At 39.1% G+C, this 16,120-nt stretch overlaps 1 protein-coding gene across 2 annotated transcripts in view; it reads right to left on the bottom strand.

Annotated features, from left to right (window-relative positions):
- Positions 1-15,463, bottom strand: part of RNF175 (ring finger protein 175) — a 683,731-nt gene extending 668,268 nt beyond the window's left edge. The window contains exon 1 of one of the 2 annotated variants that reach the window (XM_044062404.1): positions 15,333-15,463. In XM_044062404.1, the coding sequence (XP_043918339.1) occupies positions 15,333-15,392 (60 nt within the window). In that variant the 5' untranslated portion in view covers positions 15,393-15,463. The remainder of the gene's footprint in view (positions 1-15,332) is intronic. The other variant, XM_044062405.1, reaches the window with a different exon arrangement.
- Positions 15,464-16,120: the final 657 nt, after the last annotated feature.

Raw genomic sequence — 16,120 nt, 5'->3', positions numbered from 1 at the left:
CGTCAGTTTTTAGCCATGGAGTGCAACTGCTGGTGCAGTAGAGGGATAAAGCCTTGAACACAGGCCAGGCATCCAGCGTTCTACTAATGGCTTCTACTCTTGATGGCCCACCAAGCAGGGAGGATGGGCAGGCTCATACTGGTGGGATTCTTGCCTCCTTTGCATTGTAGCTCCAATGTCAGGATCCTAGGGGCAATTAGAAGTTTGCCATAGAGTGGGGGGATGGGTCAGGAGGACACAAGTATAGATCCCCAAGCAGGTGACTGTAGCCCCTACAAGTGCATGTGGGAAAGCATACATTCATAAATGCATCAAGGAAGGGATGTAGGCTGCTCTCTCAGTGACAAGAGTGCTCACAAAACTATTGTGGGGGGAGGGGGGTGTAGGGATTAGGTTCAAAAATGAAAAGTGCTCTCACTACTGGGATGGGCAACAGGAAGAAGGCAAAAAAAAAAAAAAAAAAAAAAAAACAAACAGTTTACTAAAAACGTCCAAAAACTAATTGGCACAAAACAAGACGAGCATAACTGCAAAGTCCAACAAGGTTTATTAGCAGAGTAAAACAAGCTTACAGCAATCAGTAGTCCGGGTGCATGACTCTGAATTTGTGCAGCCAGATCGTTTTTAACTTTTTATTGCTTGGCAGTTACCAGAGTGTGCACCTGACTACTGATTGCTGTGAGCTTGTTTTACTCAGCAAAAAAAAAAAAAAAAAAAAAAAAAGTGTTTGTCTTGTCACAAATGTCAGGTTGCTCCATGACCAAAGACATCTTTATATTGCTGAGATGCAGCTGGTCTGCACCAAGCCACTCAGTTTTAATTTGCCTGTCACTGGGCACTGTATGGGCACATTCATGGGGACATACTGCTGCTACTATGAAATAATGCGTCAATGGCGTCAGCATTAATGTTTGCCAGTGGTGTTCAGCATTTGCATTTCTGTTGGAGGAGTTGTGTGCGCTCATGCTGCAATTACATTGCTGGAATTGGCATCTGTACTTCTGATGGCAGGGGATGGGTTTCTCATTGGTTGGTAGCCCATGCTTTTTGCACTCAAGCAAACTCTGCTGCTGTCTCTTATATCCTGCTTGACCATCTCTGAATCATTCAGATGCAGTTGTGTGTGCCCACTCACAGTTATAACCTGATGGTGCAGTATTACATGGTATACCACACCAACCAGCCAAGCTCAGTCTTGTGACCTGCTGCTCTACTGTATGTGAATTTCACTTGGTTTTCCTATCAGCATTATTTATGAGCATTAGGACTGTATTACGAGTAATCCTGGTTATGAAAAATACACCAGTTCTGTTAAACACATTTGGTTCTTCCTGTGCACTTCTGCTGCACTGGCACATAAATATTGCACCTTATTTTGTAATGCTGTTTTCACAGGGAAGACAACACAACACAACCAACACTGCGCATTTGTTATTTATTTATTTATTTTTACTACATCAGGCACCCTGCATAAAGTTAGTTAGTTTACAGCACTTGTACAACTTGTTGCAAAAGATGTAGAACAGCCGGTATCAATTTGATAGACAACACAAAGTTATAAATCACCAGTCAGAAGCAATTAGCAACCAAGAACATCAAATTCTTATATTAACCATTATATCTTTTGGAGAAATTTTAGCACATTATGTACCATTTTTCCAGAAGATGTGAGGACCGATTTTAGAATTTGGTGGTTTACGTTGTTAACTGCCTCCGATTTTGATATGGCTTTGTTTTACAAATTAAATCGATCATTTCTGTAAGTGGGTTGGCTAAACGTTTGCGAGTTGAAAGGATACATGCAAAAGTTTGAATTATTAAAGCTCTGCATAAATGGAATAATATAATATGTATGGTCTATTATGTGAGACACAAAATATGCTGCGAGGTAAAGTTTAAGAAATTAATTTTGTGCAGAAATGCAAAGCAAATGAATCACAAAACCAAGTTCCTTAATCTGACATTAAAAGTTACGTTTCACACAAACCATACCCCTGTGTATTTTGCTCATTTTTGGGGGGGTAGGAGGGTGCAAGTTGCCCACTGAGTATATATTGTATAGTTTTAAGATATTTTTATGAATGGGCTCAGTGTTTTTTTATTCTAGTTCCAAAGAGTTTTTTTAATCCTTACCCCCAATGGTATCACATAATTTCACTGCATTACTTTACCAGCATACGGAGTTAAATTTAGTTTAGATATTTAATCCCGATTATGTGCACAGAGTGAAGGTAAACGACTGATGACATGTATAAAATAGCAATAAAATCTGTACACTCTTGCTCACAGACATTTATCATGCCCATCGATATACTCTGTAGAATAATAGCCATCCCAAACACTACAGAACACATTTTTAGGATTATTTTGGAGCTGTGGTGCTGCTACACATTTTAAAAGCATAAAAAAGTCTAAACATTCTGCTGAAACAGGGAAGTACAGAGATGACCGAGGAAGTGAAATGGGGTGGGGGAAGCACACCTTTTTGGGGACCTGAATATTACTGCATTACAAAGGCAATAACATAAGGCAGTTACTGAAACCCATGATGTACATTGAAGCAATACCAACTTAAAACATTTCTGGCACTAATTTTGAAATAATTATTTTATTTTATTTGCAGTGGATTTATGTTTAACATTTGTCCTCTGTTGCTGCAGTATTTAGAAAACTGGCAAACATATCCCGGGGGATCGGCATGTCTGGTCATTGTATCAGACCACTGCTCTAGGCATTTGTTCTGCAATAGTCCAGCACCTACATTTCACCTACACATGAAAAACCAAGATGTTCAAATCAGGTAGGTGTAGTTAAAAATATCACTGAAGTGGTTAGGTAGGTAGCAACATAAAACAGTGTAGAAGATATAAAGCCTCTAAGGTAAAATATTTAGTCATATAAAACAAAATAGCCCCAACTTTATTACATGTTTAGAAGCATATGTAAAAGAAATTAATAGGTTTACAAACGGTTTAACCACAGATGAGTATTAGTATTTCACAAAGTGGCCTCCCCTTTTTACAACCTGTCCAACCAGAAATTAGCATTACTGTCAAACGCTATAGAAAACTGTCTCGTTTTTCCAACATATGCAGTTCCAAAAGACCTGCAATCACGTGGTTTGTCAGTATCCATGCTTGATATCTCACAAAACTCCCTAGGCATTACCTTTAAGGCATTCTCCACATCTTACTCCAAAACATGGGGTTCCTCAAACAATAACAATGTGACTCACTGTAAACTCCTTCAAAATCAACCCTCAAGTAGCTGCTTGCTACAGAGACTCAATTACTTTAGAGTTCTGTAAAATACTGCGTAGAGGTTTCTTATAATAAATCAAGTATAAAGCATTAGTGATGGTTTGTGCAACCAAATTTGTATACAGCTATTTACCGTGCTATGATCTTTGTTCCTGAAATATATATCCAAGGACAGTCTTACAGAGATCCATTTTTACACAGATATTAACCTTGATTTATGTTTTTCTTTAATAAAATAATTCCAATAAAAATACTAAATAGAAAAACAGGTTTTTCAAAAATCAATTTTATGACAATTACAGTTGAAACATTTTCATTACATATACCAACAATAATCTAAATAAACACACATTTTATATTGGTTATAACTGCTATACACATACATACAAAAATCAATAAAATGTTACTTATACTGCTGAAAAAGTATTCAAACACTTTTAATATATTACTAATACGAAAAAAGAAACTATTATAAGATCTGCAAACAGATTGCAGAGTTAATATAGTGATATAGTGGTATTTGCGGTACCTATGTCTAGTCTAAAAGAATTCCACAACCTCTAATTCTTAACATTGTGCCTATCACAAGTAAAAGTTTTATACATTTTAATTATTCTCCTAATAAGGCTGAGCATCTCACTGCTAAGCAACAATTATATTCTAATTTCTATTTGCTTATATAATTTTTATTATCCAAAAATATCCCTAAATAACTCTGTTACTGATTTTATTCCCTTCTCATTTTTACATGTCATAACCAAATATACCTTAATATGTATTATGTGTGCATAATTTTCTATGTATCACCAAGAAGTTGCTATTTCTTTTTATAAAATCTTTGCGGGTATAAAAATGATCTAGTCTTATCTGCTGACCTTGTACATGCATGTCATGTCCCATTTCACTGGTTTAAAACTACTATTTGATATTACCTCCCCCCTTGTTGCTCCGTCATCTTTATATTTTCATTAAATGTCCCATCTTGTTTGAATTCCTTTCTCACGATTACATTTCCGTTAAGTTTACATATTAAACCCTGCTCTTCTTTTTGTCATCTTATTCCACTTCCATGAATTATTCTGTACTTGCCCTTCTTTGTTATTCTACTTCATATCCCTTCTTTTGTCTCTGCTAATTTCTAATCCTCTCTGCATTTCTTCCACATCTCTCTTTCCTATCCATTTTCTTAACAGCTGTTAAACTCTCCTGTCAAATGCATTCCTCAAATCCTTTTCCTTCATTATTTTTGCTGATCCACTGGACATTGTGGAAAGTACTGCTACATTTTATTTACTGTGGCATACCCATCCTCCGTCTTACTTTATAATTATGGTACTTTTCCGTTATCAGGGCAACACTGTTACGAGCGGCTTTGCGGTTTCTGTAATCAGTTCAACATCGGAAAACAACAAATTTTTTTGTTTGGCTAGAAAACAGAAATCAGTACTGATACCCTTATTTTCCTTACATTATGTCAGAACAACTTTTGTGAGATCACTGCCAACATCAAGTGGTCTGTTCCTGTAGCAACGACAGCGGGGAATCCCCGCCGTCAAGGAGACTGAACACCTTTAATGTTTGTATAGTTTCAGACATCTTGCTTGACAGATGATGCTTTGTTTCACGGCTTTTAATACTGACAAAATAAACTGGACTTAAAGCGCTTTTCATCTGCCCTCATAGCAGACTTCTTCAGAAGTGATTTTTACACACACCAATAGCAGTTTAAATAATAATTAGTACCAAAAACGTGGGATAGTTGACTCATTAAAGAAACACACTCCAAAACACACTCCAGATAAAACAATAAATCATACACAAACCTAAAATGCATAATATTTACTTAAATATAAAACATATGTGTCTATAGTTTAATAAAATCTTACACAAACACAAAAACAATCCCCAATGGGATAAACCCATAAATAAACTTGCTGATGGGATAAACCCATAAATAAACTTGCTGTTTTTCTAAACAATCTCCCAAGATTCATCAAATGTGAATTCTTTTTTTATATTTTTTACAAATTGCCATGTCCTTGCTGTATTAGTTTAAGTATGATCATACCTAAAGGTTTTCCAGGTTTAAATTTATAGCTCCCACAGTGTTTTAGGCCATCTTTCTCTTTTTTTTTCCTCAACTAGTGCAGCAGCTCTTAATGCTGCAGGGTAGAGTAAGGTTGCTGGAATTTCATTTTTGTAAAATTCGGTACTTACTGGCTATATTTCTGGTGTACCTCGAGTATTTTTTTTCCAAAATGAATCCAGTATTTTAACAATTCATGTTTCTCCATTTCATTCCTCGACATTTTGTGCTGGATCTCACCAACCATTTTCTGTTTGAACAGAATACAACCACTTTAAAGAAAAAGGGTCCAAGATGTTTTTGCCCCCCCCCCCCCCCCCCCGGTATGCTCCCACTCTGTTTTTTTCTCAATTTAACATATTCCCACCATTATTTTCCCATTGCAAAACAAAGTATATCTTTTATATTTCCCGGAAGGCCCACAATTTTGCACTTGGGCATATACATCTATATTTTCCACATAATTTTAACAGCATTTTCTGCTTTCAGTTTTACAACAGAAGTAAACTCTAACTATACTTTCTCTGTTAGTTTTTGCTGTTTCACATAGATGCTGTAATAGTCATTCACTACAGTTTTCACAGAAATCAACTTTTTAAATACGACAGATAAATTTCAAAGAAAGTTCACTGGAAGATTGATTTAAATCCATTTCACATCACTGAAATGTCCACTGCTGGGTTTTCCGATTAATGCTCAGTTTATCACGATTTTCTTTAGTTTTGTGAAATTCTGAAAGGAGAGCAGTAGGATTATTCTGCTATCTTGTTGGTCAGACCACATCCAATTTGTTTAAATATGCATTTGGTAATTTCAGCTTTGTCATGCATAAGAAACAACTCTTGTGGTCAACTACACTTGCATGTAAAATAAAAAGGGATGCACGACCCTTAAAAGATTTGACTAAAAAAAAAAAAATCATTCACTAAATCCTACTGCAGGCAAGAGAGGCAAAAGGAAAAACAAAAACTCATACAGTACCAAGTCATATAATTAGAAGAGATTAATAAAATAACCACCAACTGATGAGATCAACCCTCACTGTTTTTAGAGGTTAATATCATTAAAGGGATAGGACATCAACAAATCACTTCAGTCAAAATTATCTTTGTATAGCACTACTCAGTAACAACTTTCAGGAAAATGGTTTGAATGTCTAAAGATTCTCATGCAATTCAGAAAATGTTTCCCCTCAATAGAACAGAGACTCTCTTTACACCCCTTTCCAAAACAAAAATGCAATTACTGATCCGTAGCCCCCACCAACCAACCATATCCCTTTCTGACTCCTCTATTTCTCAGATACATTTTAATATCATTTTCATGCCAAGGAGCATAACCTGACACATAAATCATCTGAATCTTTGTCTTCTCCTAGTTAACTGACAAGTCCTAACAACCCTATCTTCCAAAGAAGGGCTTGTACTAGTCCAACGGCTCAAATGACTGCAAACCTATGTAGGTCTAATGAAAGGTGTTGCATATTGTCTGTGCTCTAGTGTCTGCGTCTACTCTGGTTAAATTTCAGATAAATACAAATTTAAAACAAACTTAAAATTTACACCATGGCACATGCCTATTCATTTTGTGCTAGAATTTACATGTATGTAAAAGAAAATGTCCTGACATTTTTACTGTGGTTTTGTTTTACTGTACTATTCCATTAAATGGCATTTTTTACAGAATCCCTGGCTGGTTAAATGAGATTAAATACATCAGTTCAGGAGATAGCATTCTTGTACATCCAAATCCCAGCAATTTATGGGATGGAATAGATTACACTCTGGAAATGGTGTACAGTTCCAAAAATCTTACCTATACCACTGATTTATGACGTCATGTTCCTCATTTTTCTCCTCTAACTTCTTCTCTGTTCCATATCCTTGGTGACTTTGTCTTCAAACCTGGTCAAAGCACCCTTTTCCAGCACAAACCCATGCCACAAAGTACACAACTGCCATACAAGTCATGCAGACATATTACAGGAACAAAACCAAGGATTCTCCAAACCAACACACAGGAATACACACCTTATGATGCATGCATTGCAAAACAACCATGAGCTGTATGCTTTGCCAGAGATGGCCTGCACCTGTCGCCCCTGGGATTCCGGATACTGGCTAAGGCTCCAGCCACCCCTATAGTGCCTTTTTTAGGCAAGGTTCAAATGACAAATTCACCACCCTAACAGGTACAGGCAAGAATAATCCGTTGCTACTCAATGCTAGAAGTCTAAACCTCCAAATGCACTCTCTCGAGGCACTCCTTAAAATGGAGAACATCGACATCTGTGCAGTGACAGAGACCTGGTTCAAGGTTCCAGAGAGTACCCCTACATTACCAGGCTATAATTCAAACCACACCTTATCGGCCACCTAACCTGGACCGAAACACTAAAGGCGGAGGCGTGTCCATATTCATTAAGGATATCCACACCTCCAGGCTAGTTGCTCAGCATAATGCATCCGAGATTATCCAAGTGCAACTAACTCTGGGCAAGACCGCAATCCAAACTGTAGCTTGCTACAGATCCCCCACCATGCCCCAGGATTCCCACTCCTCATTTCTTAATACACTGGAAAATATTAGGGTACAACCTAACACCCTAATAATGGGCGATTTCAACTACCCTACCATTAACTAGGAAAACTACTCATGTACCAACTCTTGTGCTCAACGTTTTCTGGAATTCATAAATTCCAATGCCATGGATCAACATCCACACCCCCACCAGGGGCAGCAATATCCTAGACCTGGTTATTACCAACATGGGCAACCGGTGCTCCACATCAGAGGTCAATTCCTCGTTGGTCAGATCCGACCATAAGCTAATCACCCTAGACATCCACATCCCTCCCCCACCCCCCATTAGGGAAACCACAGTAAAAAATTTCTCCAAAGCCAACTTCACGCTTCTTAAGACAGAAGTGGCAAACTTCACGACACCCATGCTGACGGACAATAGAGGTATGACTGCTGAATCCTACACAAATGCACTTTATAAGCACTTACATGAGTGCATGGATCGTGCAATCCCCAACAGAACCAAGATGCTATCCTCCAAAAAAAGGAAGCCAATCGGGTGATCCCCTGCCATAAACAAACTCTACAACAGAAGAAAGAAACTGTTGCAAAAAAAAGAGTAAAATCCCATGATTGGAGAAACTCCCTGGTCAGCTTCTGTAAGAAGCTGAGATCCCTCATAAAATCCTCCAAAGCTAGTTATGAAAACAAAATCGCCACTGACTCTAAAGACAACCACAAAGCATTCTATAGCTATGTCAAGAATCTCAATGGCAACACTCAGATCTGCTCCGAGTTACAGCACAATGGCACTAAATATACAGAACCAACGGATATTGCCAACATCCTGGCAGATAGGTTCAGTGCTAACTTTACCCCTCTGTCATCCCCTAAAGGGCCCATCTCTATACCAGAAGAATGCAAAGTTCCTGTAATCACGGCTGCACAGGTAAAAAACACACTATCCAAAGCCAAGAACACAGCATCCATGGGACCTGACTACATCCCAGGCTGTGTTCTACATGAATTACAGAACGAACTGGCACCCCACCTAAGTACCATGTTCAATCATAGCCTCACCTCAGGCTATGTGCCCAATGAATGGTGCACAGCGACAGTTATCCCACTCCACAAAGGGGGAGCCACCACAGACCCCGGAAACTACCGCCCCATTAGCCTAACGAGCCTGGTCTGCAAGGCTATGAAGAGTATCATCATGGAACTTATAAACAATAACATTGGTAATCTCCAAACTCAGGACCCCACCCAGTTCGGGTTTGTAAAAGGCAGATCATGTCTCCTAAACCTGATAGACTTCTTTGAAGCAGTCATCAAAGCCGTAGATGAGGGTAAGGTGGTTCACACAGCCTATCTAGATCTCGCCAAGGCTTTTGACACCATCCCCCACTCTGGAATTATAGATAAACTCACTAAATTAGGTATAAATCCCTATGTCACAAGATGGGTTGCCAACTGGCTCACTGACAGAACCCACACTGTGAAAGTAGCAGACTCCAAATCCAGCTTCAGACCAGTGACATGTGGAGTACCACAGGGTTCAGTCCTGGGTCCTCTCCTGTTTGGTATCTACTTCTCTGAAGTACAGGCCAACACAGAAGGTCTTTGGCTAACGAAGTTCGCAGATGACTGCAAACTAGGAGCCATAATCAAAACTCCAAAAGATGTGGACATCCTACAAAAGAGCCTTGCTGAGACAGATGCCTGGTGTCAAAGCCATGGCCTCAAGCTCAATGCCAAAAAGTGCATTGTCATTCTCAAAAAACTGCTGCTTTACTCAGTTGCATATCGCCTACTCAGAGGCGATCTCTGCCTAACACACAAAGCTATGTCAAACCCAGAGCTTTTAGACATGCTCCACGTAAAGAAATCCCAATCCCTACGCACTACACGCTCTAGGGACCTAAACCTCGTCACCACAATAAACAGAACATGCTGGAGGGATACATTCTTGTCCCAGAGACTTCCCATACTCTTGAACAAACTGCCTATCTATATCAAACAAAGATCCTCATTAGCACTGTTCAAGAAAAATCTTGATGATTGGATGGGAGATAGGAAATTCACCCTGGGGATCACTTCTGTGGCTCTGCTCGACAGTGGCACAGGAAAATAATTTTCTTGGGAGGCGAAAGCCAGGGTACCTTTGGCTAGGCTTATATAGGCGCTTGGGCCAATAGCCTAGTACCTACCTATGAACCTATAAAGTATTCCAGATATTTACAAAGCATAGTACGGATATACAAGGAAGTTAAACCACACAAGTATGAATCTTACAACTATAATTTAGTCAAACACACAATAAGAACAAAAAGTTAAGTCCAACACGATTGACTGACATGAAATATGTTTTATATATACCTTATGGACAAGAATACTATTTATTGTGTTTGTTGACTGGGCAAGACCCATTTTCAGCGGAGGCTGGGTAGAAAAGCTCTATCACAGAAAAATTATATTACAGCTACAATTTTGATACATCAGTGCTACAAGTCAAACATGCACAATAAAAACGAATTACATCAACATGTTTGGAGAGATTACTACTTACAGTGTAGTATGCTCAAAGTCAGTACAGTTTTAGTACAGCATTATACTGTTGCAGAAAGGAAATGCATTTTTGTAACAAAGGACAAAATTAGTTTATAAAATAAATATACTTTTTACTTCTATACAGAAAGTCTAAACAGTTTTAGAGATATTGTGAAAAGGATGGGTGAGTAAGTTATTACATTTTGTAGGAGGAGATATAGAAATGATGTAGCGGTAATTATGAAGAGGTTAACTGACAACTAATGTTCAAATTATATCGTATGAAAGATGCAAATAATGTGTAAGAGGACAGTGGCACTAGGATGCGAGTGAAATAAGGTACAGTATTAGTTTAATACTTTAATGTGATTACATAAGCAGAAAATGTAAGTAGTCTAAAAGTCTACAAATGAGTGGATGAGTAGTTAGGGAAAGAACTAACAGAAAAGGAGTACAATTTATGAACAGGGGGAGGAAGAGAGTTGCTGCAGTGGTTAAGGTGTCTACCTCAGACACAAAAAGCACCAGGTTTGAGTCTCATCTTTGAGGGAGACTGGCTAGGGTTAAAACTGCTGACAGTGGCAGCCAGCCTAGTACTTGGCTATGAAAGTAAGCTGTAAAATATAAAGGGTGATCCCCGATGGTCTAATGGTTACGCTTCTGGTGCTCTCCACACCACAACCCAGGTATGGATCCCAATCAGGGAATTTCAATAGATTTTTACTGGACCCATCCCATCCCAGTTTGGTTTTGTTAAGGGGAGGTCTTGCCTACTCAACCTGGTAGACTTCAAGAGAGTCACCATGGCTATAGATGAGGGGAAAATGGTGCATGCCACCTACATCAACTTTTACAAAGGCATTCAATACAATACCCACTCAGGTATTATTGGCAGACTTTCAGAACCCTACCTAACTCAACAGACTGCTGGCTGACTCACAGATAGGACCCAAGGAGTCAGAATCGGTGACACCGCCTCCACCAGGAGACTGGCCATCATGGAGTACCCCAGGGCTCTGTGTTGGACCCACTCCTGTTTGGCACCTACTTCTTGGAAGTCAAGGCTAATGTCAAAGGCCTCTGGCTCAGCAAGTTTGCAGATGACTGTAAATTGTGGTGCGTCACAGATTCCTCCCCATGACACAAGCATCCAACAAAAGGGTCTAACATAAACAAATGACTAGTGCCAAAGCCATGGATTAAAACTCCATGTGAAGAAATGCATTATAGTTCCCTATGGGAAATTACCCACCCAAGCTAATTACTCCATCAATAAAACACCCAGTCAAAGTTGACCCAGTTAAAGACAGTAATCTGGCCTTCAACCAACATTTAAAATGATTTTCTTACTATCTTGGCTAGCTCACCCAACTCATAAGCAAGAGTATGGCATCTGGGTCCAAGGAAATTATAGTAAACACTCCACTCAGCCCTTATCAGACCCATCATGTAGTAAAATGCCCCCTTTGGCATGTACCACACCAGGCAACTACAACAGATGAACACCATGAAAGGCTCCTCTCCAGGAGAGTCCAAGGTATGAATACCTTGATCTACACAGATCACCTTAAGGCCCTACGTCTGTACTCAAGTCTCCTGCAAGTTACTGTGAGGCAATTTATGCACGATACATATAAGGCCTTTTCAGACCATGTAACAGAAACACTAGATCCATGGACCTAAACTTTGCCTGTGATATAAATAGAGCATGCTGGAGAGACCGATATGTGCCTCAAAGGATCTCTGCACTATGGAATAAGCTCCCTGTCCATGTGAAGCAGCGTTCATCCCAGACCTTTTTTCAACAAAACCTTGATCATTGGATGGGAAATTGCAAATTCACCTCTGGTGTGGCCCCCATGTCTGTGGTGGAGAGAGTCTGAAGTAAATTAACCACCAAACATACCCCTCACATAACCCTTAGCTACTTCCTTACAAACATACCCCACCTCTATATGTATCCAAGGTACTCGGGGACAAAACTGGGTTGGGTTGCACAGCTAGGCTTATAAACACTGTGGTGGTCATTATCCTAGTATGAACCTGTGTCTGTTTGCCGTTAATGCCTCATCCCGGAGATTAGCATGAATAGGATTCACTAAGATACTGACTGAGCTTTTTGTCATTTTTATTTGTGAAGGGATAGCATTCCAGTGTTTGAAGACATAACAGTAGTAGAGTGAAACCTTGATGAATTATTTGCCTTGCTAGTGTTACTATATCAGCAAACATGGTTTAAGTCTCACAAGAGAATGGAGTTTCCAATATATGACAAACCTAAAAGTAGTTCCATTCTCTGGATATAATGCAATTACAAAACAGTTAAGTAATGAAAGAAGCATAATGTGGCCAGACTGAAAAAGAAATTTATATGCATGCAGCAGTGATAAAGTCAGTAAAGGGGAGAAACATCTTACTTCTCAAAGAAGTGAAGAAACTCAAGCATTCAAAAATGGGGACAATACACAGGCAATTAACCAGCTTGGATCTGAACCTACCACAGACTGTTTTATTTCTAACATTAGTAGCAAGTAAATTCAAAGCTGCAGGCATAATTTAAGTGAAAACCTCCTCTCCTACAGTCAAACAGAAAGTAGGCCACAGGACGTGGCCTGAGACCTAAGAGAGTAAAAGCAATTCTTAACATGCAATTGTGAAGCTAAGGGAAGGCAGTAATCGTCAAGGACAAATGTGAAAACAACAAAGACTGCTAAAAAGATTTTTCTGGCTGTAGCCAGTTAACTTTCCTCAGTGTCTGTCAATAGTACTTCCATAACAACCATAACCAGAGTATTAAATCGGACACATTTTGCTCTCTGTACTTTAAAGGATTGCAATACCATTAGGGCAAGTACATGGAGGTCATATACTACTTCTGGAAGGATATTTATGCCTTGTAAAGTTTGTCTGCTTCACAAGCTAAACGCATAATTTCAAATGGCTGGGTACATTTACAGCAGATTTAACAAGCTTGAACTGCTGGGTTATTTACAACCCAGGTGGCTACTCTATTACTTTCCTAGTGACCTACATTTGCCTTTCTGATGCAGCACAACCTACCTCCCTTGCTCTGCATGTTCCACTTTATCTGCTTTCTGCAACTCACAGTAATCCTAAGCACAGATGTTTCAGCTTTTCATTTACAGAGGTGAGAAATCACACATTTTACAGTTATGTGATTCTGAATAATAGGTCTGAATGTTTCTAATGAGAAAGAAAGCTAGAGCAACTTGATTTCTTGTTTTTTTGAAACCTCCACCCCCCATCGTCCAGCCTACCGAGCCATGACCCATTCATACCTTTCTCTGCAGTTGGAGACAGCTCGTTCATCCTCCAGCCACAGCAAGAGGCTTACACAGCCCTTTTTCTCGACTAAGGTGACAGCATATCAGCCTAACTGCTCCATGTCAAGAGCCAAGAGTCTGTACGTCATCATTTTCATTACAAGACCCTCCTTCCCCACCTAGGCTCCTCACTGTGACTGGTATGGCTTTCTTCACTAAAGGCTGCTGCCAAGGAGCATTATTACATGTACCCATGGAAGTCTATTCAGCCCTATGCTTCCCAGGGGCACCACAGAACTGCCTCCCTTGAGAAGCAGCTAAAATATTACTGACTGCCACATCTTGAGCTGCCCCTGCCATATTATGAACATGGGTCACCTGGGGCATAATTAGGGCTTTAAGCCCTATAGCAAAGAGCCAGGCTACAGCTTAGTTACCTTCAAAACAGCCCAACCATACTCTAAAGCTTATACTCCCAATACGGGTTATGCAAGTGTGTTCACAAGCAGAATTACTCCAAGGTGCCTATATTGCCCAAATACATGTTTATTTTTTAATCATATGATCTCTTCATAATTGGATTGAATGCTGTCATGACCGAAACTCTAAATTTCACCCATAAGGGTGTCACTGCAACAGCTACAAAACATTGTGCTACATTGTTACAATGCCCTAATTCAATGTCATTAAAATTAAAAGCCTACAATATTACAAGTAAACACTGTGCATGGGTTTTAAGGACATGCCATCTAAAATAAAAGTTCTGTGTCTCATTTTTCAGGTAAGTGCCCAGCAGGAGTTCAACAAAGCTAAGACAGAGCTGTATACTCTAAATTTCAATAAAAACACACAAGGGTACCAATCAACTAAAGCAAGTACACACACTTACACCTAGCACAACTACAAAGAGAGACTGAAAATGTACCACTCTGATTTGAAATCAAACAATGTTATAGACTAAAATAAAGTATTAATTGTATCATATCCACACTTTTGACTGCCAATGGTTTTATAACATACACATGGTTTAAACCATTAAAAGTCACGCTAAAGAACTACTTTTGTGTTGTGCAAAGAGTGTTTGAATGGAGTGAACTACCTCACAATGTGCAACTGACTGGTACGGTGTGATACAAACAGTAAGTATCCTTCCTACAAAATTCAAGTCTCCAGTTGTGATAAAAAAATCTAAATGCCAAGGAAAAAATTATGTGACCACTATGTTTTAAAAGGTATTAAATACAAGCAGACAACTCACTGTCATGTTAAGATGTGGTCTTCTACCATTCTAATATCGTAACTGATTTTATACTACTGCTTTACAAGAAGTCAGTTAACAAACTGGGTTATTCTTGACATTTAACCAGAAGAGGACTGTAGCCATCCCGCCAGCAATTCCACAACACAGTTTTAACAAATCAACTAAGTCTGTAAATTGTTGTGTTTTAGGGTACGGAAGTCAAAACACACTGCAGGGTAACTATTCTATTGCCACGTATACATTGCACTGTGGACTGCTAATCATAATTAAGACACAGGGGTTAAATGCCATTTTATGTTTCAGTCACATCTTATTATAAGGCCAATATAGTTTTGAAACAGACCATTTACGACCCAGAAAGTTCTCACCTGCACCTCCACAGCAGGGTCTATATCTAAATCCAAAACCTGAGCACCAACCAGCGCCATAACCGTGCGTGTACAATGTGTCACGAGAAACGCAGACACTCCCCTTTACGTCTTCTGATTACTAAATCCCTATCGCAACATTTCGTCGCTGTTATGGGGAGTATCTCCACTTGATTTGAGCGTACGTTACATTATACGTCGGCTCTTTTTACTCGTTTTACGTTTGTTTCTTTGACACACGTTGAGAATTTATGCCTACATTTTACTGCTAGAAGATAGCCGTTTCTTGGTATCTTCCTGAGACATACGTCTCAACCCCTTAGAGCAAGAAATCTGGACAAAGCCGCAAATAATGAGGAGGGTGGCTGGGGCAAAGGGCTAAAATTATTGTCACTTTTTAAATATTCTTACAAACTTAGAAAAAGTTGATAGAATAACAGGTTTTGCATTAGCATGAATTGTTTGAAGGGCATGAAGCCTGAAACTAAATCTGCCATTATTTTCTGACTTCAGTCCTCAGTGGTTTGCCAGAAAACCACAAACTTTAGGAGAAACAGGCCAAAAATATGGGGGCGAAATCATACCCCTTACAGCAAGAAATCTGGACAAAGCCTTCAGTAAAAGTGGGACAAAGGCCTAAAAATAAGGACAATTTTTAGATATTGCTCTTATTAACTTAGAAAGTTAATAACAGAGTAACAGGTATTACATCAGCATGAATTTTCTGAATGGTATGAAGTCTGAAACTCAAATGTCTGCCATTATTTTCTAACTTCAATCTTTAATGA

The sequence above is a fragment of the Protopterus annectens genome, chromosome 2.part1 (assembly GCF_019279795.1).
Source record: "Protopterus annectens isolate FY-2018-M chromosome 2.part1, PAN1.0, whole genome shotgun sequence".
Taxonomy (NCBI): domain Eukaryota; kingdom Metazoa; phylum Chordata; order Ceratodontiformes; family Protopteridae; genus Protopterus; species Protopterus annectens.
The sequence above is the reverse complement of the archived record's forward strand: the minus strand, read 5'-3'. Positions and strand labels throughout refer to the sequence as shown.